Below are 24,964 nucleotides of genomic sequence, written 5' to 3' on the forward strand. Positions count from 1 at the left end.
AATGCCAGGGACATTATTAGTGCGTTGCCGGCCTTTAAGGTAGGAGTACGCTCTTTTCTTGAAGGTCCCTAAGTCGTAACCGTTTGGAAACACCGCATGAGGAAGTTCGTTCCATAAACTCGTTGTGCGCGGAAAGAAGCTTCTTTTGAAGCGCGCAGTCGTCGATCGCCAGGAGTCAAGGTGGTGTGGGTGATATTTTAGTTTGTGGCGTGCAGTACGATGATGGAACTCAGCGGCAGGTATTGTTCCAAACAGCTCCTCAGAGCACTCCCCATTGTAGATGCGATAGAAAACACACAGTGAAGCGACGTCTCTTCGCAGCGCCAAAGTATCAAGCCGATCGGTAAGACTTGGCTCGTTAACGAGTCGTACTGCTCTCCTTTGAATACGGTCAAATGGAAGGAGGTGTTGTTGGGGTGCCCCGGCCCAGATGTGGGAGCAGTATTCCATGTGCGGCCTAACTTGCGCCTTATAAAGCATAAGGCGGTGGTGCGACGTGAAATACTGCCCCGCTCGACAGAGGACACCAAGTTTCTGTGAAGCCAATTTGGCTTTTCCTTCCAGATGACAGGAGAACTGTACGCTACTCGAGATTTCGAGACCAAGAATACCGATGCTAGCTGTGGCAGAGAGAGGAATGCCCTGAAAACGAGGAGTTACGACAAAGGGAAGCTTTTTTGCGGTGAACGCGCAGACCTGTGTCTTCTTGGGGTTGAATTGGACTAAGTTACGTCGGCCCCAGTTAGACACCTCTTCTAAGGAGGTTTCTATTGAAGACACGAGGTTGTTCCGGCACTCAATGACGCGGTCCTGAGAAATATTGCTGTGGCCGGTGTATATTGCATCACCAGTACTGTCGTCTGCATAGCAATGAATGCTACCGTCTAGCAGCATATCATTGATATGCAGAAGAAACAGAGTGGGAGACAGAACGCAGCCTTGTGGGACACCAGCATTCACAGGCTTAGGATCAGAGCATGAACCGTCGACTACGACACTCATGCTACGCTCTGTGAGAAAACTGGCGACCCACTGGCAAAATTTCTCAGGAAGCCCATAGGAAGGAAGCTTCGCAAGAAGCGCTTTGTGCCATACCCGATCGAAAGCTTTCGCTATGTCCAAGCTGACAGCTAAGCCTTCCCCCTTGCTCTCAATCGCTGACGCCCAGCGGTGAGTCAAATAAACAAGAAGATCGCCAGCTGACCGGCCACGACGGAAACCGTACTGTCGGTCACTAATCAGCTGGCGCTCTTCCAGATATTTTAGCACCTGGCGATTGATAATGGTTTCCATTATCTTGGAGAGCAAGGAAGTGATGGCTATGGGTCGATAGTTGGACGGATCCGAGCGATCGCCTTTTTTCGGGATAGGGTGTACTAAAGCTGTCTTCCATGTATTCGGGACGACGCCTGTGGAGTAGGAGTGCCGGAAAAGTCGCGTGAGAACCGGCGCCAACTCAGGTGCACACATCTTCAACACAATAGGAGGAATACCGTCGGGACCACTCGACTTGTGGATGTCTAGAGCGAAAAGTGCTTTACGCACAGCGCTCTGGGTGAATCGGATGTCCGGCATAGAGCCCTCGAACCGTGGGATGGTAGGTGGTGATTTTCCCATGTCATCCAAAGTCGAGTTAGCGGCAAAAAGGGAGCTAAGAAGATCAGCTTTCTCCTTTGCCGTGTGGGCCAACAGGTCATTCTCCATGCGTAGAGATGGCAATGACGGCCGACAAAAGTTTCCTTGCACAGCTTTGGCGAGTGCCCAAAAGGCTCGTGTTCCCGAAGGAAGTCGGGCGAGTTTCTCGCCAAGCTTTGCGATATGCTCAGACTTAGCTCTTGCAATAGCTCTTTTGAAGGACCTAGAGGCCGAGTTTAGTTTTCTCTTAAGAGTACGGGCGTCTGGATCATTAGTCACAAGAGCATTGGCCCAGGCTTGGTAACAATCCTGTTTTCGGCGTGATGCCGTTTTACAAGAGTGACCAAACCAGGGCTGGGACTTGCCACCGATGGGAACAACGGAGTTTGGAATGAACAATTCCATTCCCTGAAGTATCACATCAGCAACAGAGTCAGCACAGGTGCTAGGATCTTCTGCCGAGAAACAAACACGGCCCCAGGGATAAGATGAAAAGAAGGTGCGCATCTCGTCCCAGTCTGCTGACTTGTAGTGCCAAACGCGACGGCGGCCACCATTCAGTAGCCGTGAAAAGCGCAAGATTGGCACTTCGCTCCGTACGAGGCAGTGGTCAGATGAGCCTAAAGGGGCATCAACTTTGACCTGATAGCCATCCGGATGGGAAGTCAGCAGAAGGTCCAACAGGGAAGGCGTATGGTCCTCAACATCGGGAATTCGCGTGGGCGATGCTACCAGTTGGGTTAGACCATAGGCAAGGGCAAGGTCGTAAACAGATTTCCCCGCGTGGTCTGTTGTGCGAGACTTGAGCCATTCTACATGGTGCGCATTGAAGTCTCCAAGGACCACAATTTCCGCTGATGGAATCTGATTGAGCATGTTGTCAGCCGTCAATTGTATGTGATCGATGAGTCGGTCGGTTTCGTCATTACCGCTATGGGATCTGTATAGGCACGCATAGACGCGAGGGTGGTCGTCGCAGTCCACACGTAACCAAAGGATGGATAGATCCCTACCTTCAAGACAAGCGAGGCGACGAAAGCAGATATCATTCCGAATAAAAGCGCAGACACCAGCGCGAGGAATAAAATTGTGCTCCAGGGTAAATCCTGGGTAATTCAGATAGGATGTGTCGGAGGGGGAAGATATCTGCGTTTCGGTTAAGAAGAGCAAGGCCGGCTTCACCGTCTCAAGGTGGTAATGGACGGCATTGATGTTCGAGTGTAAGCCCCTAATGTTGCAGAAATTCACGCAGTGCGTGGAAGGGGGTGCGCTGAGCTTTTTGCTCTTGTTGCCTCGGGTTTTAGAAACGAGCGGGATTTTGCCCTCCCCAGAATACGCAGGGCAGCCTGAACAAAGATGCTCAGGGAGGGATTCTCCAGCACCGACAGTGTTGGTACCCTCCTGGGGTAATAGTTCTTTAAATTCCGCTGCCATAGTTTTAAAAGGGAGGGGGGGGGGGGGATTGGGCATCCGGTGTGACCCACTCACCTATGCGAAACGCTAAGAAAGCTTTACGCCGGTTTCCTGTGGGTTAGTGGTACTGCCCCGGATGGACTACAGCCCAATTCATGCTGCGTACGATTTCCAAAAGAGAATATCTTACGCAGCTGTAGTCCTACCACTCTAAAATGTCGCCAGAGCCTCGTCCGTTGATCGGCAGGGTGCACCACGAGCAGGTGAGGTTGGCTTTGGCCGTTGGATGGTATACGGCCATTACACCCCAATATAAATCAAGTTATGCTTAACTTCACATTTCCATTCCTCTTTCGATGTGTAGCTTTATGTAACTTTTATGTATATGACTTGTAACAGTGAGCTCCTGTACAAACCTTTTAGGATGGTCATTAAAAATGTTTTAAATTGTCCCTGTGTGAACTAAAAATCTAATATTAACGATACTCTTCCAGGTATCGCCCTCAAAACACCAGCGATGAAGAAGAGCCTGGACAAAGTGATGGGCAAATGGAACGACATGCAATCCAAGAGTCAGCTCTTCGTGGAAAGGCTGAAGTTCGTGGAAATCGTCGTGAACAGCATGGAGGAGAACAACCAGACAATATCCGAGTTTGAGATTAAGCTGGCACAGTTTAATGAACTGCCCAATGATGTGGAACTGCTTAAGGATGTAAGTGATGCTTTTTATTGGTTGGATAATTATGTGGCATTAGTAGTAGTTGAAGTAAACGACTTATATGATATGGACACTTTAATAGATGTTCTTATCTATTTAGTGGGATGTATCCAGGTTTTCAATATTGTGGGGAAAAACTGGTTTTATTTAATTAAGTTATTATAGTTTTATGAATACATATCGGTTCTAATTAGCCATATTTATTAGTGAAATATGTTTCAAAATTGTTTAAATCAAAACTTGGACATAAATAATAGTATATCTTCAAGTATATTTAAGTTCCTTGTTCCTTTTTATATCCATAAATTTGAAATCTTCACTCATAACCAAAAATTAATCACAAATTATCCATCAGATGCACGAAGACCTTCTCCGCATGCAAGTGGCTGTCAGCAAGCAGCAAGTCCAAGTGGACCAGATGAATGATGACGCTGAGAACTGCCGTCGTCTGGTCGAAGGTTCTAGAGCTGGTCTTCCACATTCCACCTTGCCGAGGAGTGGGAAGCATGTAGACCTGGAGCGGCTGGATAAGGAAGTGGAGCTGTTGAATGGCAGGTGGAGCCATGTTTGCACGCAATTGGCTGAAAGGTAAGGATGGTAGAAATTTTGGGTAGATTTGTGTTTTGACGATTCAAGTGCTGGAAGAAGTCTAAATGAATAAATTTGAATGGTAGATAATTTAAACAGGGGTGTGTTATTTGCGTCATTTTTGTCGAGTGTAATGTTAAAGTGCGTTTTTTGCACCATGTTCAAACAGCTATTTTCAAATAAATTTATTTGTGATGTGAAACTTCTTTAGGCGCGTTGAGAGTAATATTTCAAGTGTCATGGTAATACCACCACGTCATGGAGTATTGCGATTTTGGTATCTTTGAATCTTGCTAAAGAAGTTTCACTATCTTTGTATTGATGCTGTCTCCGTATGTGTCTGCTTTTCGACTAGTAAATAGCTCATTTCTATTTGTATGTATGTATTTGTATATGTATGTGTATGTATGTATATGTATATTTATGTGTATGTATGTGTATGTATGTATGTATTTGTATGTATATAATATGGTTGTATTTATGTGTATTTTATTTATGTATTCTAAACTATAAACGCACCTCTTGCCCATTAACTTTTACTTCCACTGTTTTTCCTTGACCACCAGGTTGTCTGGAAGAGATCGCTGTCTTAGCGATAAGACCGCCTGTTGTGCTCAACTGTGTCTCTTTCTTTTGTATATTTGCTTTTGTAATTTTTATGTCCTGGTGCACAATAAAGTATTTTTGTTTGTTTGTTGTTTGTTTCACTTGTGACACGTGTACTCACGCTCTTCTTTTATTTACTTACTAGCTGTTCCCCGCGGTTTCACCCGCATTCCTCCGCTCCTGTTGGTCTTAGCGTGATAATATATAGCCTATAGCCTTCCTCGATTATCTAACATCGAAAGAATTTTTCAAATCGGACCAGTTCTTCCCGAAATTAGCGCGTTCAAACAAACAAACAAATTCTTCAGCTTTATAATATTAGTATAGATTCTTTATATTTCTTATTTATTTATTCCTTTTTTTTACAGATTACGCAGCTGTGAAGCCGCATACCAATTGCTACGGAACTTCAACGCCGGTTTTGAAAAAGAAGCAGAATGGATAGACGATTCGTTCAGCAAGCTTCAAGCGCAACCGCCTATCGAAGTGAGGCCCAAAGAGCAGTTGGAGCCCACTAGGGTATGTTATTCATTCATTTGTTCATTTATTCATATATTTATTCATTCATTGGATAAATAGTTGTTATATAGGGATGAAAAGTTATAGCGACATCTATTGTATATCTATAGGGTTTGAAGTATTCTATATGGATTATTCCTGCATTTCTTTGTTCATTCATTAATTGAATAAACTGTTGTGATATAGGGATGATATGTATTGATTATAGCGACATCTATTGATGGAAGTTGTTATTTCTTATATGCTTAATAGGATAGGGCTTAATAAAGTTTGTCATCCTCTCTTACAGATGAATTCAGTACATTAAATAATTATTTATGTTTATTACTTTAAGATGGAAATAGTTACAGCGACGTCTTATAATAAGCGTTGTAGTTACATTAAAAGTTTTTTAAAATGGTAAATTTTCCAGCAATTATGTTAAAATTTAACGGAATAAGCTTTCATTGTAACAAATTTTTAGGTAGAAATTAATATTTTTAGTGATAGTAGAACATATTTATGGTCAGTCACTGTTGTGTTTTAGATTAAATGGTATTTGTGACTTAAATAGATTTGAATAACATCAAAATAACTTGCAACATAATTAACTTATTATAGTATAGATATAACAACTTAGGGTACTGTTTTATAACGTTTAATCGTTCAAATAATTATTGTGTTAACCTATTTTAGTATAGATAATAGATATACTAATAGTTTTAACGCACTTTGCACGTACGGTACGCACAATAACTAAACTACAATGTGGGTTGTGTTGTGGTTGTTTTACAGAGTTTACTCACGAGCGTTGTGGAAAGGACGCCAAAGATTGAGAAAGTTAACGTAGACGGAGGAAGGTTCATACGTGAGGCGAAGGTAAATATCAGATGGGTAATAAAAGTGTAGGGAAGTATTTTATACTGTGGCGTCATGAATTCGTTAGAACATTCTAGAAAGAATTGTTCGAATTTTAAATTATGTGTGGAGAAGTGTTGAGAACGGTTTCTGTTGCTACGCGATTGATTCAAATGGAATTCTAGAAGGAATTTTACCAATTTTGATGTGATGAATTCTAGATGGAAAATTTCGAATTTTAAATTGTGCTGTCTATGGTGTAATGTTCGAATTTTGAAAATTTTCTAGAAGTTTAGGAGCGTTGTATTCTTTGGCAAAATAGGGTGTTTTTTCTGAGAGATTGTGAAAGGTTGTAGACTTTCAAGTCCAGCATTTCCTCTTGGTCGCTGTCGCATTTCGTTCTTGTAGTATGTCGTGCACTTTCTGCTTCGGTTTTTGGCACAAACTATATTTAACTAAATAGAGCTGAATTCATATAGATATCATTTTTTTTTGCATTTTGATGGCGTAATTAGAGCTATTAGTGAATTAAGTGTTTCGCGCTTATTATGCGTGCAAAAAGCGACACGCTAATTGAATTCGCTTTATCTATGTTAATATGTGGGCTTTAACAGCAAGCTTTACAAAATAACGCTACGCCTTGCTTCTTATTAAAATTAACAATCCTTTGAATGCGATGTTGTGATTGTGTTTCTTTTTCCAAACTTCCCTTTCCTATGTTGCCTGGTTGTTGTCAGATTGTATGCACGAGCTTTGGGGCTACCCTGTATAAAGACAGAGTTGCCAGTACAAAAAAAGATGAAAGTATTATTTAAAATACCTATCTATAGATATTGTAAATAAATACCACCGTTAACACCCACTGTAAGTCGAAAAAGGCATTATATTACTGCCTACACTATCACTGAATTGAGTCAAACTGTCGCACTACTTCAAAACGTTCGAATTTGCGTTCGAATTTGCATTTTAAATTCAAATCAGGTTCTAGAATCAATTGAATGCGAGATTGTTCTCTTTATGAATTAAATTTTAATAAAAGGTCATTGAACGTAAAAATGGCTGTATTGCCATAGTTCAAATGTTTTTTGTTTTAAAACATTTAAATTTACAGAAATGGCCATTAGTACTTATTGTACAAAGATTTGCAATTAAAATTTCAACGCAAAGATGGTTTTGATAACTTTGTTTTATTAAAGTTAAATGGACCTTATATTCACTCTAAGAGTTGTATAGTTATAATTTATTGTAATAATATGATAACGCTGAAGAGTTTTTATATTAGTTTGTTTGTTGATTTTGCACATGGTTCAGTCAAAAAACCGCACTAATGTCTAATGTAATGGGAACTACTAGTCCGATTTGAAAAATTATTTCAGTTTTAGATAGCACATATTTTATCAAAGAAAGCTATATATCATCACGCTAAGGCCAATAGGAGAGGAGCAATACGGGTAATACCGCGGGGCACAGCTAGTGTAATATAAAGGGGTATTTTAGACGTTCGCTTGTCAAATGCACGTTTATGGGTGTACAAGTGTCCGCACGGTGTTGCACGCATAGAAAATATCTTTCGCATGACTTCTATCCTGGGATACTTAGCTGGACTCGTATCAAATTGGCCATTGTTATCCTTATACGGAATGTATGTGCTCTGAATTGAATGAAGACGCCTGTCTGATGTTTTGAAAGAAGGAATCCAAATTTTAATGAATAAAAGGTTGTATAAAAGATAGTCTGGCTGGAAATGATTTAACATTAAAAACGAACGCAGATTGCTTTTTACAAACGTAAATTCAAATTTCGAATTTACCAAGTTCCATATTCAAATTTCGGTTTAAACTCAAACAATGACATACGTAGCCAGGGAACATAACGTTCCATTTTCAAATTCAATTTTTCGCGAATTGTCACTGTAACTGGCAGTTCAGAAAAAAGCAGTCTGCGCCAACTAACAGGCTAACCAACCTAACTCTAGATACACACATCGCGTTGCCAACGTTACGTCGAGTGGCTCTGTGAGGAAATACACCCATCTTTGGACGTGAAGCAGTTAAAGAGACAAGCAGATATAGACATGGCGGAGAGGCTCCGAGTCCGGGGGCTCGAGGGGGAATTGGTGTCCGGATCTGATGCTGTAGCACGGGAGCTGGATGAGCTAAATGCGAAACATCAGAGATTGCTCGATTTGTTGTATGAGAGGCTGAGGAGGATTGCCGCGGCGAACCCGGGAGATATTGTTACGTTGGTGAGTAGATTTTTATGTTATACTTACGTTTTATTGTTTTCAAATGTGTTTTAAACGTGCGTAATATGGAAGATTGAAATGTTAAATTATTTTATTAAATTGAGTGCTAGCTAGCTACTAAAATTACACAGGAACAGGTGGTTTATTTATCAAATAATAAAAAGTAACTCTGTATCAAAAATATAAAAAAGTACTTGATATCTATTATTATCTATTATCTATATTTTTTTTAGATAAAATATAGTGCATTGTAGTAAAGTAGTTAAGTAGTAGAAACTAAAAATTAAAGTGACGTTCACACATCTTGCATAAAGCTATACATAAGATAAACCTTCATAAATATATTTATAAATAATGTAACCAATTCGGTGATGTCATAGGACCTCGAGGCAAGAGGTCTTAAACTATTCTATTGCAAGTGATTTGAATATACATTAACGGGTGACATTCTACACTGTAACCAAGGTTTTATGTCTTTCTTTCGAGTGCTTAATTATTAAGCCTTAATATATTGAAGAACTAGCGGTCTGCCCCGGCTTCGCCCGTGGTACATATTTCGCAATAATGTTATGTTCTTTCTCAGGGTCTAAAGATTGTCAGTGCCAAATTTCATCAAAATCGGTCCAGTAGTTTATGCGTGAAAACCATACACACATACATACAAACCTTTCCTCTTTATAATATTATATTGAAGAATAAATGAAACAATTATTGGTATACTAGTTTTTCGCCCGCGTAGTCAAAGAAAAATTCGCATAGTTCCCGTTCCCGTGCGATGACCGGGGTCAAACCTATCGTTAGTCCTTCCTCAGGTCTCAAGCTATCTCTGTACTGAATTTGAAGTAAATCCATGCAGTACGATTTACTTAGAAATGATAGGAATTTCTATTTTTCTTATTCTAGCCCATTATCTCAAATTACCTAATACAATGTAGCCATTTCGATATTCATAGCGGAGATAAGTCAAATACATGAATGATCATTAAAATCGATCTAGCCGTTCTTGACTTAGAAACGATGTCAACTCCATACTTTGTACTTATATGTACTTCTTGTTATTAAAATTAAATACATCGATGATGTAGACGCGAAGTATTTAATACATAATTGTTATGTGTTTACGATTCAAGTTAATAATCTGAGAAAATATAGTCATTACAATGATTGCGTTCTGTTAACGGCTTTGAATATTATAAATGATAAATGGTGTAAGACATAGTTTTGCAATAAGCTTATATTATTAACTAGCTGCTCCGCGCGGTTTCACCCCCGTGGCTCCACTCCTGTTGCCTGCAGCGTGATGAAATATAGCCTATAACCTTCCTCGATAAATGGGCTATATAACAGCGAAAGAATTTTTCAAATCGGACCAGTAGTTCCCCGAGATTAGCGCGTTCAAACAAACAAACTCTTCAGCTTTATAATATTAGTATAGAATATAGATAATACGTAATAGGTAATCATTTGTTACATGAAGTTGTATATTACATATTTTACATAGGATTAGTTTAATTCTATAGAAGGGAGATTTTTTAATAATACAATATGCAGTTTTTTTATTCCTATTTGAAATGGCTAAATAAAATTTCTCCAACATCTTTTAATAATACTATTCCTTCAAGTTTAGATTGCATATAAACATTTTTTATGTGAGACAATAAACAGTAAATTATGGGTAAACATCGTAATCTAAGTAGAAATAACTACCAAATTAAACCAATTATTATACACAAAATGACAAAAATAACAAAACAGTCCTTATGTACTAAAAATAATACATTAAAACCACAATTACGTAAGAAATCTCATGGGAAACAAGACTTCAAAACAACGAGTATGATCGAATAGACTCCATGTACGGATCGCCCACGGGTGCGTAGGCGCATGCCTAGTAATTGCCTGTCTAGATGATAAACATTTATATATTTGTACTGATAAGTGTACAAATATAGAGTTTTGGATATAGTTAAACTTTATTTTAAAGTCTTGTTAGTGCAATGCAAATAAAATATGTGCCTACACAAAATTATATAGGTACCTACTTCATTTTATGGTAAAACAGAAAATGTTTTTATTTTATTTTTCTTTATTAGGGATAATAAACAGCAGAACAGTGGTTAATTGTACAATAAAACTTAGTCTTAATACAGGTATAACTGTCCAACCAACAACATTATCCACAGTTTGGATACATACATTTTTATACGTGCAACAAATGCGAATAAGAAAAAATAAATATAAATGTGCACTTAGCCATGGCATATGGTTAGTTTTCCCAACATTTATTGTATTGTAAATATTATTATGAATGGTTTATGACAGATTTTTTGTGAACTGCATTTCACATTATTTTGGTAAATGTAGATAATTTCAATATTATTGAAACTTAGGGTATTTCTGAAGGCGCGCGGGGTCACGTACGCCTCTGTAATGGCTGGGTCCCGGCAAAAGATCGACCTCACGGAGATCGGTGTCAGCGCCCTACGCTTTAAGCGTGCCGCGACTGGGGCCCGAATTTTGGAAATTCCGGGCACTACAAGTGCGAAGGAGGCGGACGCCCTTGCTAGTAGGCTACGTGAGGTGTGGGACGAGGATACCATAAAGGTATCCAGACCAGTAAAGTGCGCGGAGGTGCGGGTCACTGGTCTGGATGATTCGGTGGCTGCCGAGGAAGTTGCAGCTGCGGTCTCCCGGGTGGGTGAGTGCCCCGCGGACCAGGTTAAGTGTAGTGGTCTGCGCGTGGGATCGAGAGGTTCCACCACGGCGTGGGTGAGCTGCCCAGTTGCTGCTGCAAAAAAGGTGGCGCAGGTTGGGCGCATCCTTGTTGGATGGATCTCCGCGGGGGTCTCGCTCGGTGCAGTGAAGCCGCAACGCTGCTTCCGGTGCCTGGAGGTGGGACACGTTAGGGTCATGTGCTCGTCGCCCACAGACCGAAGCAATGTCTGTTACCGATGTGGCGAAAATGGGCACAAGGCTGCAGGGTGCACGGCAGCTGCTCATTGTGTTCTTTGCGCCGATGCAAAACTGCCCGCGGGACACCGGCTCGGGGGCCCGGCCTGCAAAGCCCCGAAGCGGAAGAGAGGAGGCCAGAGGCGCGATGGCCCGGTAGTCGCATCGCGTTCAAGCCCTGCGCCATCTGAGGCGCCCGTGGTGGTAGAAGGAATGGAGACGTAGTGATGGCTCTCCGCTTTCTTCAAGCCAACATCAACCACTGCGCCAGAGCTCAGGACCTGTTACTCCAGGGTCTGGCGGAGTGGATGATAGATGTGGCGGTCGTAGCTGAGCCATACTCGGTACCTCCCCGGGATAACTGGGCGGGGGACGTGGATGGCTTGGTGACGTTGGTGGCGCAGGGGGGTGCTGTCATGGATCGAGTTGCCCGGCGGCGAGGTTGCGTCTCGGCATCGATCAGAGGGTACACAGTGGTTGGAGTATACTTCTCTCCCAACCGCGGACTGGACGAGTTCGAGCAGTTTCTGGCAGAGCTGGGGGAACTGATTGAACTCGCCCGTCCCCAGCCTATACTCCTGGCCGGAGATTTCAATGCCAAGTCAATGGCATGGGGGTCTTCGGTGAGGAATGCGCGGGGAGCGGTATTACAGGACTGGGCAGTTGCAGCCGATCTCTCAGTTCTTAATCGTGGGTCTGAACTAACTTGTGTTAGGCAAAGGGGTGGATCCATCGTTGACGTCACGTTTGCCAGCCCCCCCCTTGCACGGCGAATCGAGGATTGGAGGGTCGTTACCGATGTGGAGACGCTGTCGGACCATCGGTATATTCGCTTCAGTATCTCTGCGCCCTCGATGGCCTCCAGTTGGTCTCCCCCGACTGAAAGGCGTCCGCGCTGGGCACTTCGGAGCCTCGACAGGGATCTTCTGATCGAGGCTGCCATAGTGCAGTCGTGGATACCTACGCCCCGGGACGGTTCGGTCGAGGAAGAAGCAGCATGGCTGGCAAACGCCATGGTGCAGGTTTGCGATGCATCTATGCCCAGAGCCCGCTCAACTCCGCGCAGACGCAGGATGTACTGGTGGTCTGTCGAAATCGCCCAGCTGCGCACCTCCTGTGTGGCTGCGAGGCGGGCGTACACTAGACACCGGCGCCGGAGATGGCGCGATGAGGAAGAGGAAACGCGACTGTACGCTGCTTATAGGGAGTGCGTGACCGCTCTGCAGGAGGCAATCAGTAGCGCCAAGGACCGGGCCTGGGACGAGATGCTTGAGGGCCTGAACCGAGAACCGTGGGGTCGGCCGTACAAGCGGGTAAGGCAGAAGCTTCGCCCGTGGGCCCCTCCCCTGTCTCAGTCCCTCGATCCTCGCTTACTGGAACAGATTGTAGTAACCCTGTTCCCAGAAAGGGGAAGAGATGCCTTTACAACGGCGGCGACGTCTGATGAACAGGAAGACTCCGCAGGTACATCTGTTCCGGATGTCACCCGCGACGAAGTGGAGACAGCGGTGGGGCGGCTCAAGCAGAAGAACACCGCCCCAGGCCCAGACGGAATCCCTGGTCGAGCCTGGGTGCTGGCGATGGAGGCTCTGGGACCCCGAGTAGAGCAGCTATTTTCAGCCTGCCTTCGGCGGGGCCAATTTCCCCGCAGGTGGAAGACGGGGAACTTGGTCCTGCTGAGGAAGGATGGGCGCCCGCAGAACTCGCCCACTGCCTACAGGCCAATTGTACTGCTTGACGAGGTGAGCAAGCTTTTTGAGCGCGTTTTCGCAGCTCGCCTCGTCAACCATTTAGAGGGAATAGGCCCGGACCTCAGCAACAATCAATTTGGCTTTCGCCGAGGTAGGTCCACGCTCGATGCCATATCGCGTGTGAGGGCGACAGTGGAGAGTGCAACTGAGGACGGTGAGGTTGTTCTGGCGGTGTCTTTGGACATCGCCAATGCCTTCAACACCCTGCCATGGGACAAGATTGTAGACGCTCTCCACTTTCACCGCGTTCCGGAATATATGATGCGCCTATTGCGATCATATCTTTCGGACAGGGCTGTGGCGTACCCTACTCGAGATGGATGGAGCGAGAGGGAGGTGTCGTGCGGTGTTCCACAGGGTTCAGTCCTCGGACCGCTCCTGTGGAACATTGGATACGACTGGGTCCTGCGCGCCGCAAATCTCCCAGGTATCGGCGTAACCTGTTACGCGGACGATACCCTGGTGACAGCGCGCGGTGCCTCGTACAGCGAAGCAGCTCTCCTGGCTGCTGCGGGGGTGGCGGATGTGGTATGTCGCATTCGGCAGCTAGGTCTCGAGGTGGCGCTGGAGAAGTCGGAGGCTATCTTCTTTCCCGGCCGTCGAAGGCTGCACAGCGCTGGATCGGAGATCCGGGTGAGCGGGGTTCCCATCAAGGTCGGATCCACAATGCGGTACCTTGGCATTGTGCTAGACAGCAGATGGAAGTTCGTGGAGCACTTCCGTCGCCTCGCCCCCCGACTTGTAGGGGTGGCTGGGGCACTGGGAAGTTTGCTCCCGAACCTCAGGGGTGCTAGGGGCGGGTGTCGCCGGTTGTATACAGGCGTAATCCGCTCCATGGCCCTCTATGGGGCCCCCATCTGGGCAGATGCCCTAAGCGCCCGTAGTAGACCATTCCTGCGGAGACCGCAACGGGTCATGGCACTTAGGGTAGTGAGGGCGTACCGCACGGTGTCATTTGAGGCAGCGTGCGTGATGGCCGGGACGCCCCCGTGGGAACTGGATGCCGAGATGCTTGCGGACGTGTATCGCCGCGTCTCGGCGTCCAAGTCGCTTGGGATCAACCCACCCTATGAGGAGGTTGAGCAGTGGAGGGCCGAGGCTGCCGAACGGCGGTCCCGAGAGTGGGAACGCCGGCTCGAAGAGCCCAGCGCTGGAGAGCGGACGGTCGCAGCGATTCGACCGGTGCTGCAGGAGTGGTGCGACAGGCGGCATGGGGCAATAACCTTCCGCCTTACGCAGGTGCTGTCCGGGCACGGTTGCTTCGGGCGGTATCTGTGTAAAGTCGCGAGGAGGGAGCCCAGCATGGCTTGCCACTGGTGCGCCTGCCCGGAGGACACGGCAGATCATACTCTTGCCGTGTGCCCCGCGTGGGCCGAGCCTCGTGCTCGCTTGGTCGCGGTCGTTGGGTCGGATCTCTCTCTGCCCTCCATTGTTCGCGCAATGGTGGGTAGCGACAGATCCTGGCGCGCAGTGATCACGTTCTCTGAGGACGTGATCTCGCGGAAAGAGGAGGCGGAGCGGGTTCGCGAGAGGGATCCTCACGCGGACCCGATCCGGCGCCGACGTCCTATTGGGCGTCGTCGTCGCGCTGCGGCCGATTTACGCAGCCGCAACCAGCCTCCTTGACGATGGGAGCCGGGCAATGGAACGGGGATTTAGTCCATTGTCCGGTGGGATGAGGCGGCGTGAGACGTGTTCCGCTCACGCCACTCCATGAGGGTAGAGCTGGCAGGCTCTTAGCTTGTTTGGGCCCGGCGACGGGCTGCCGCTGATGGGGTCACGGATGAATTCTACACATACCCGTGGCCCTGTCGCTGATGTGGCTTGACGGAACACAGTGGGGTTTTGGTCGGTAGGAATCCGACATAACCCACGGCCTCTTCCCCGGAGGCCGTGGGTATCTATGCAAGATTTCCCCACTAAAAAAAAAAAAAAAAAAAAGGGTATTTCTGAACCCAGACTCGAGAGAATCTGGGACTAACAACTCAGTCTCTATATAAGTTAAACCAGTAGCCATATTCGATACTAAAAATGTAATTTGCGTAACTTAACTTCAATAATATTGCCTATCGTGGTCACGGTACATGCTTTGATTCATTATAATCGTTTTATTACAAAGAATGCGTGAAATGTTTTTATACTTTCTGAAGAAATTTCAATGCACTACAATAGCAGTACAATATTAAAAAAAAAAACTGAATCAAAACAGACAGAGCCATTCTTTCGTGATAGAGTCACAAATTTTGCAAAAAGAAAATGATTGGGGGTACATAAACGGGTATCATATACGTATATATAAATGAAGTCATGAAAATATTACCCCACTGAAAAATTTCTAATTCATTTTTAAATACAAATAATTGTAATTTGTATGTACTCGGAGGACTATTAAGTTTTTGGAGGTACTAAGTTCGTTTGTTTTTATCGCAAAATAATCTTGAATAGTTGCTTATTACGATAGGTGGAAAAGCCATAGAAATATTGAGTACTGTATTTTTTATATTCATCTCTTTCATTTCATCAGGAGAAGTCATAACTTGGTAGTTGACCTGGATCATGATAGTTCATCGTACTACTTATATATTGTAAACGATAGCTAGTGCACATGTTTTTATGTATGTCCAACGAGTTTCCTATTTAGCTGCTAACCCACTTGTTCAGAACTGGTCGAGTTTTCTGTGCCCTGCGTTTCACATTATTTTCATTGCGTTTATAGTAATTTCTAAATGTCACTGAGGTTTATTTTATACATCTGCATGCCTAGTTTATGTCTAATATATTAACTATCTTCAATTGGTAGTGCCTAGATTTGTAATTGTAAAAATACACGTCTTTGTGTGCTCTAACAAAGTGTATACTGCCTAAAATTTCATCCAAATCATAATGATTTTTTTTTTTTTTTTTTTTTTTAATGTTATGGGAAGGCAAACGAGCGGACGCACTGCCTGGTGGTAAGCAGGTTGCGTCGCCCATAGACCATAACAAAGGTTATGGTTGTTGCCTACCAGAGTAGGATAAGGGGGAACACGGAATTAAATAATATATAAAAAAAAATAATGAAGCGGAAGCTATGCGTGGAGTGGCGGGAATTTACTGGCCTTTTAAGAAACGATATGCTTTTTTCTTAAAATTTTCCAAATCATAGCTCCTAGGAAACACGGCAGGTGGTAGATTATTCCAGAGCTTACAGGTCCGTGGAAGAAAAGTGCGAGTGAATCGCACTGTGGTGCTCCGCCAGCCATCCAGGTGGTGAGGATGGTAAAGATTGATAGTATCTATACGCAGACACGGGACATGTGACAACTGCTATGCATGTAAATAACGACTTAACGATTAGTATATAATAGTGTACAAACGCTATTGTTTACCCTGTAATCCAATGCAGCAAAGACTTTGAAACTTGAAGGGTATTAGCAATCGATGAATCCTATAAAACGATTTGCCACGGCGCCAATTGCCACTGGACGTAGGCCAATATTATTGTATTACGTCACTATACGTGGTATATCAACAAACGGGCGCGAATCGAGTTCGTGGTTTTTTAGTACCGCGACAGCGACTACAGTTACATGACGTTTGTCGCGCCAATCCGCAATTCGAATTTCGAATCGAACGAAACGAGCAAATAAATGTTTGAGTGCCAGTGTTAAAAAGGTTTTTTGAAAGAGTTTTTAGTGTTTATTTTTTCTGTGATTTGTTCATGGCAGCTTTTTGGATTGTTTTCTTTTTTATTATCTGTGCGGTTGTAAATATGTAGAAATAAAATGCGAGATTAGGTATCGATGCATTTCAATGGGTGATAAGAATGTTATTTCGAACGAATAAGAAAACGCGTAAAATGTTGTAATTCTGAGCTGGTTTGGTCACGAAAGATTAAATCATAGCCGTAAATAAGAATGATTTGAATTGCGGTTAAATATTTATTTTCCTTTTCGCGATTTAAACGTGTTTTACCTAATCGCTAATGGAAATAACTTATCTTTTTGTACGTATGTTTTTCGGAATAAAATTTAGAATCGTTAAACCATAGGTACATTATGAATTTAAATATATTTAATTATTTACATACTTAGTAATATTGTTACGCTATGAAAATAAGTATTGTAGAGAGTAGAGACCATATTATAAATTTAAATGTTTTCGGATTATTTTATTCGTATAGAAGTATTGATACCAAGTGGCCAGTTGTTAATTTTATTAGGGATTCATTTATGGCGAAAATAAGTGAAATTTTCGTTATAAAAAAAGTGAATTTAGTCTATGGATTTGTATGTACTCGAAGGACTATTAAGTTTTTGGAGGCACTAAAAAAAGTGAATTTAGTCTATGGACTCTATTTCCATAAACTACTCTATCCTTAATAGCGCAAGAGCCCCATTTTCTCATCATCTAACCAAAATTCATTTCAAAACCAATTTTTATCCGCTTTTTTTTAAATAATGTCTCCTCTTTTATATTTTCACAATAGAATGTGACTCTAGCATGTACATACAGTTTATCATTACAGTATAAACTTATCAATAATATCAATATAGGTAGCCATAAAATAACAATTGATTATTATCGCTGCAATTCGATGCATGTAATATCTTATCTGATAAAGTACTATTCGTTATTTCAATTATTTGTACTGCTAATCCCGATATCCTTTGATAAACTGTTGAACTTTTATTTGTATAAATGTTGCTAAATTTTGAAGAAAATGCTGAAGGGAATTTAAAGAAGCGTCGAAGATGACTCTCAACCGTGTCTCTCTTGATTTAATACTTAAAAAAATGTTTTATTGGAATAATAGATTAAACTTATACAAAAAAAAATATGAATATAATCGCATTTGCAACATACATAGGTATAATCATAAATATGCATAAATGCATGTAAAAAATTGCGTGAATACAGTTTTTGAGTTTGAGTTTATACTCATAAAAAGCTGGAGAGTTTGTTACTTTGTATGTTTGAACGTGGTAATCTCAGGATCTACTAGTCCGATTTGAAAAATTCTTTCGGTGTAAAAAAGGCTAAAGGCTTATATAGCATTACGCTAAGACCAACAGGAGCGAAGCCGCGTAGCGCAGCTAGTAAATTATAAACCCTTTAAATTAATAAAAAGACGTATGTAGGTATGTATTGTGTAATATTTACAGGAAGTATTACTCATAGAATGCATGTGTAGGACGTGAGTGATCTCTAGGTTTTTTTGTTCTCAACTATCTGGATTATGACATGTTTAATCTTAACTCAAACGCAGACATTTATTGAAGTGAAACTTCTTTAGGCTCGTTGAGAGTAACATTTCATGGTCGCGTCATGGCAATACCGTCACGTAATGAAGTAAGGCGACGATTTTGGTAGTTTTTTCTGACACGTGTCATGACAAGTTTCACTTCTGACACGTGTGCTCGGCACACGCTCTTTTTTATTTAATTAGACTTCTTCTAGAAGCAATTTTAAATCGTCATAACATAGTTTTACCAGTTTTACCATTTATCTAAATTATACTATTAAAATTGACACACGAGTCCCAAAGTGAATATTTTTTCTATTAGAATTGAACCCATGACCTCTGACGTAATACCCGGCTATTAACTAGAAGCGCCACTATCTGAATCATATTTTTTATTGGAAACAATATTTTTAACCGACTTAAAAATAACCTAACTTTTTATAAGTCCTTGGCGGTTTCTATTACTAAACTATTTATGCAATCAAGAAATTGTGACGAATCCTTCCTAGTCCTTGATATTATAAATGCGAAGGTTTGTGAGGATGGATGCATGAGTATGTGTATGTATGTTTGTTACTCTTTCACGCAAATACTACTGAACCGATTACAATGAAATTTAGCACACATGTAGAGCCCAACTTGGATTAACACAGAGGGTAAGTTTTTTCCCGCAAATCCCATGGGAACGGGAACTATGCGGGTTTTTCTTTGAAAACACGGGCGAAGCCGCGCGCGTTGCAAATTATCTTCGTCTGCTCTACATAAGTTGTTTTATTTTTTTTTGTCATACATTATTTTAAATCTTTATAAAAAAGCACATACATCGTGACACATTTGTTTCAATTCGTATCAATGGATTTATCGTCCGTAACTGTAGCTAACTGTACGAACAGGTTTCTGTTACCGCTTTTTAAATTTTAATTAAAACCGGAAACGAGGATCTACTTTTTGCGAACAAAATTGATTTAGTGCAAGCTGTAAGCGGTATATTTTACGCTACTTACGAAAGATGGATTTATACTGGTAAAATCTTTGATAACTCGTAAAATAGCAGCGTAAAAAATATTTATTGATATTCCAACTACGTAACGTATAGGAACTTATTTCAGAAAACGACTCTACTCTTTTATATTAGGTAAAATGGAAATAACACTGATTTATAATGGAATTCGACCTCGGCTCTAACATATTATGAATTTACTAAAATATAGTTGATTTGAAAGAATACAGTAACCGAATGTGGTTTTTAAGTGAGATTGAATTTCAATATTATTCGATACTGTATTTAACAATGACTGGCTTTTCAACACTAACGCTAGGTACTTATGAAATTAGTATACTTACGTTGTTTCTCTCGACATCTCCAAAGCATTTGACAGGGTCTGGCACAGCGGTCTTATCAACAAGCTTCCGGCATTTGGGATCTGTCCAGGTCTGTGCAATTGGATATCTGACTTTTTGGATGAGCGTTCTATTCGAGTGGTAATCGATGGTTGTTCGTCGGATCAATTGCCACTAAACGCCGGTGTTCCTCAAGGGTCGGTTCTGTCTGCAACTTTGTTTTTGCTTCACATAAACGACTTGTTAGGTCCTAATATATACGCGTATGCGGATGACAGCACAGTTGTAGACAGTTATACGTCCGAAACGCAGATAGGCAATAAAGTGTTGGTGGAACAGAGAGAGGCTATGGTCGAGCGGTTGAATCTTACATTAAAATCGGTCTCTAAATGGGGTGAAGCTAATTTAGTCGGGTTCAACTCATCAAAAACACAGGCTTGTCTGTTTACAGCTAAGCGCACTGGTTTCGGTCTAACACCTAGTTTTCAGGATGTGTCCTTGAATTTATCCAACGAGCTGGAGCTTCTAGGCCTAACACTCTCTTCTAGCCTGAATTTCAAGAGCTTCATTGAGTCCAAAGTACAAGTTGCAGCTAAGAAGCTCGGAATACTTTCTAAGGTGAGGGAGTTCTTCACACCGGAACAGCTCTTAAACCTATACAAAGCCCAGGTTCGCTCCGGTGTGGAGTACTGCTCTCATCTTTGGGCAGGGGCAGCTAAATATCAACTCAACGCTTTGGACTCCATCGAAAAACGAGCGATTAGACTCATTGGAAACGAATCCTTAACCGCATGCAAACTGTATAGTCTAGAACATCGTCGGAACGTAGCCAGTTTGGCGGTTTTCTACAGAATCTTTCACGGCGAATGTGCTGAAGAACTGCATAACCTGTTGCCAGCTTCTCCTTTTTATCATCGAGGGACTCGACGCCGGGCCGGTCTCCACCCTTATGTCATCGACATCCCTCCCATACGCACTAAGCGTTTCGCTTCTTCCTTTCTTATGCGTACTAGTAAGGAGTGGAACAATCTTCCGGCTTCCGTTTTTCCCAGAAACTACAATCTGGATTTATTCAAGAGAAATGTGAATAGACACTTATTAGGCAAACATGCTCCATCCTAGACCACGCTTGTCGCTTTCCATCAGGCGAAGCGATGGTCAAATGCTTGCCTAATCCTTACTTAAAAAAAAAAAAAAAAAAAAAAAAAAAAAAAGTTGTATATTTAGTACTAGCTGTGCTCCGCGGTTTTACCCGCAGTGCTCCGCTCCTGTTGGTCTTAGGGTGATGAAATATAGCCAATAATAACCTTCCTCGATAAATAGGCTAAGAACACCGAAAGAATTTTTCAAATCGGATCAGTTCCCGAGATTAGCGGGTTCAAACAAACAAACTCTTCAGCTTTTTATTATAAGTTTTTATCTTATTAGTTACTCAGTGTATTATTCAATAAAAGTATTATATCCAATGCTTCGTCGTTCGTCGACCGTCGACTACCTATATAAAAAGACGCCTTAAATTTTTGTCAATGTAGAAATTATTTCTTATCCTCTAAAATATCTTCCCTTAAAAGAACTTCCAATTAAACGGAAACAATGCTTTCAAAATTGTTACTACCGATCGTTAAATGTATTTTATTTATATACGGAACCACTTAAAGCAAGCGTGCTCTCCAACTTATTTATATCCGCATAAGCCAATAAATCATCCGACCTCGCGTTTGTTACCAAAACAGTTCAAATGACATCACTTTAAGTTTTACGATTTGTAAAAACATTGCCTCTACAACCTTGGGCTTAGCTGACATCACTATTATCTAGAACTTAATGACGATAAACAACATTATCTTTAATATATATCTCGTGTCACAATGTTTGTCTTTAATGGACTCCTAAACCACTTAACCGATTACAATAAAATTCGCACACCATGTGCAATTCGATCCAACTTGAGAGATAGGATAGTTTAAATCTCAAATCGTTTTAGAGAAAGCGGGCGAAGCCGCGGGCGGTAAGCTAGTTTTATATATTATCTTTTTCAATCTAGTATAGTAGCAGGTAAATGGCCAAGCGTTTGTAAAATTGCTCTCTACATCCGTTGATGAATTTTAAACGCACGATTTATCTTTGTCCCCAATAAACATATCAGCAAACAATTATTTTTCGGGTATCTTCGTTCTTATATCCTTAATTCTTCCAGTGGCATTATCATCAGTAAATGTAAGGTTTTCCTTAAAATCAATGCTATACAATTTATAGAACATACTGGTACCAATAAGCTCTTTTTGTTTTCTAATTTGCCTCGATGCGTTGTGTTAAAGTGTGTCAATATTGCACCCGATTGTTGTTACATCCTCAAATATTGTTATTTCTATTTATATATATTAACAGCATACAGATTTTGTCCCCTATCCTGTATTGTGGTCAGATCTATCAGCTGACCTTGGCCAATTCAACGAGTTGACTCTGACCGCGCGTGCTATAATTTACTTATTCACTTAAATTACAAGAGAATATTGGATTGCCACCAATTTGATACTTATTTTTATATTGTGAGTGATTTTTTTCTTCGAGTTTTGGCGAATCTATGGTTTCATTAGCGGTTATCTTAGTTGTAATTAGCAGGTAACTGCGATTTACGTACGCGTTTAAGTAAACATAACCTTTATTCATGAACTGATTAAAATTCAAGAAACAGTTAATTTAATTGAAGATTGTCACAATATCGCAACGAAAATCGCACCCAAATTCGATAAGTCACAATATCGCAACAAAAATTGAATCCTAATTCGTCAAGTCGTTTCTGAGATAAGCGCGAGGAAACTGTCAGTTGAATAGATTTTTTTTGTTGCAAATGGAAATTTATACACATTTTATACGATAGGTACTTGTCCTGTTGCGATTTTATTAGGGCTTAAACTAATGTTACTTTTGAACAAGATTAATGCCCAATGGAAATGGGTCGTTATTTCACAACTATTGTTTATAAAGATCGTCTGGTATAAAAGTGGCAGTTGTATGGGCAAATTGGCAGCTGATCTGTGTACCGTGCCAGACTATTTATAATCGCACGCGACATTTAGTCTGTCTGTATGTATTGTTTGATAACATGTGTGTTTTGCTGATAATAGGTTGGATAGGATTGAAGATGGTGATAGTTGGTTTAATTTGTGAAGCTGGTGCCTGAAAAAGGTGATCGTAGAGCTTGTACTTTAAAGACAGCAGACTCCTTATCCTCCTCCATACGAAATTTAAGGAGAGAAGAAAATAGTTTCAATGATTATTTCCAAAAACTTACAATTAACATAATACGGACAATATTAAAATTTTTGCTTCCTGATTTATAAATTATGATTTGAACTTTCATTTCTAGAAAGTAACGATAAATGTGAAACTTGTGTTACTAGTGTCTGTGTTTTTCTGTAAAATAATGTTAAATTGGTATTATTTACTTACTACCCAGCGGCTTTGCCTGCCTAGTTAAAGAATAATCCTAATAGTTCCTGTTCCCGTAAGATTTCCGGGATTAAACCCAAATTTGAAGTAAATCCATGCAGTACTTTTTGAGATTAGCCCGGACATATATATATACAGTCAAACAGACAAAAATTCTAAAAACTATGTTTTTGGCTTCGGTACCTATTGTAGATCACGCCACTAGTAGGTATTCTTTCAAAAAAAATATTCAATGTACAGTTTTGACTTTCCTACGATTTTATTATATGTATAGATTTTTCAATATACCACCACCAGTTCTTATATAAATAGATTTTTGTTAACTAACGTATATTACCAAGGCCACACTCCTATGACTTCATGTGGTCATCGGTTTTCGTGAGTCAAGGCCAATGATATAAGCGGAATAGTAATTAGTTGGAACGTTTCGAATGAAAATTACGGCCGGTGCATTGTAATAACTTTTTGATATATTTTTGATATAAGAGAGGTGACAGGTTGTAAAGAAAGGTCGATGTGGAAGTAAAATTTGCGATTTTAATGTGGATTTAGAAGTTGAGGCTCATTCTGTCTATCTGCATTTCAATTTTTTTCCAAAGTAGTGTAGTAGTTCTAGTAAAAGAGAAACAAAAGCACACATAAGTACAAACTTCCGGAACTGTACATATTTATATTATTGATAGATTATTATCCAAACAAACAACGATATTTCTTACAAGTTATATTGATAAGCTTTATAAACACTTGAGTATTGTTAAAAATAAACTCTTTCTATAACAATTAGGTAAAACATGACTTTACCGATGACTTTACGTAGATGTCAAGGACTTATCGATCCGAAACTTTGGTGTGTTACTCCATACCCATTACCCGCATAGTGAATTACACTTTACATTATTTAGTTTCATGATAGATAGGTTTAACTTTAAAACATGAGAAAGGAACATAAAAAGTCTAGTTGTATTTTTATGAATTCGTAGATCAGAAAATGGTAATACATTAAAAATGGAAATACTCAAGTTGACTATAGGTATAAATTCCAAGATATTATTTTATTATCTGTAACACTATTTATTTGAATAAATCGATATATCGCGCAAACATCATTGCTTAGTAACAAATATAAAAAAAGAAATGTTCTAATGCTTGACCCTATTATAGACGTAAACTGCAAGAAAAACACTTTGAATAAATCAATTTATACAATTATTATAAAGCTAGTTTGTTTGTTTGAACGCGCTAATCTCAGGAACTACGAAAAATAATTTCGGTGTTTGATAGCCCGTTTATCAAGGAAGGCTATCATCACGCTAAGACCAATAGGAGCAGAGAACTGCGGGTAAAACCGCGGGACACAGCTAGAGTCAATTTAAAAATACAATATTTATTATTGAAACTTCATACAAGTAATCTAAGTAGATTGTACGACCACTAAGCGTTTTACATTTCCCAAATCCGATTACTATGCGAGTACGCGACTTTTCCTTTTAAATAGAGCGTTGCAAAGAATTCTGTATATATTTAACAATAAGTGCTACTTGTCGGTAATTGGCGTTAATTATTAACATATTGTCTTACTTCCCGATTCAGAGGAGATTCTTGATTAGACTCTTCTTTGAATATCTGTGGGATCCACAATAACATCATGATCATTTGTATACAATTATGCGATATTTATTTAGCCT

At 41.1% G+C, this 24,964-nt stretch overlaps 1 protein-coding gene across 11 annotated transcripts in view; it reads left to right on the forward strand.

The window, feature by feature from the left end:
- The window catches only part of LOC123701748 (microtubule-actin cross-linking factor 1), a 266,616-nt gene that overhangs the window by 161,560 nt on the left and 80,092 nt on the right, over positions 1–24,964 (forward strand). For 6 of the 11 annotated variants that reach the window (XM_045649283.1, XM_045649291.1, XM_045649282.1 and 3 more), the window contains 5 exons: positions 3,543–3,760; positions 4,122–4,354; positions 5,329–5,479; positions 6,254–6,337; positions 8,292–8,561. In XM_045649283.1, coding sequence (XP_045505239.1) covers positions 3,543–3,760; positions 4,122–4,354; positions 5,329–5,479; positions 6,254–6,337; positions 8,292–8,561 — 956 coding nt within the window. The remainder of the gene's footprint in view (positions 1–3,542; positions 3,761–4,121; positions 4,355–5,328; positions 5,480–6,253; positions 6,338–8,291; positions 8,562–24,964) is intronic. The other 5 variants (XM_045649286.1, XM_045649288.1, XM_045649289.1 and 2 more) reach the window with 2 other exon arrangements.

The sequence above is a fragment of the Colias croceus genome, chromosome 22, assembly GCF_905220415.1.
Source record: "Colias croceus chromosome 22, ilColCroc2.1".
Classification (NCBI taxonomy): Eukaryota; Metazoa; Arthropoda; class Insecta; order Lepidoptera; family Pieridae; genus Colias; species Colias croceus.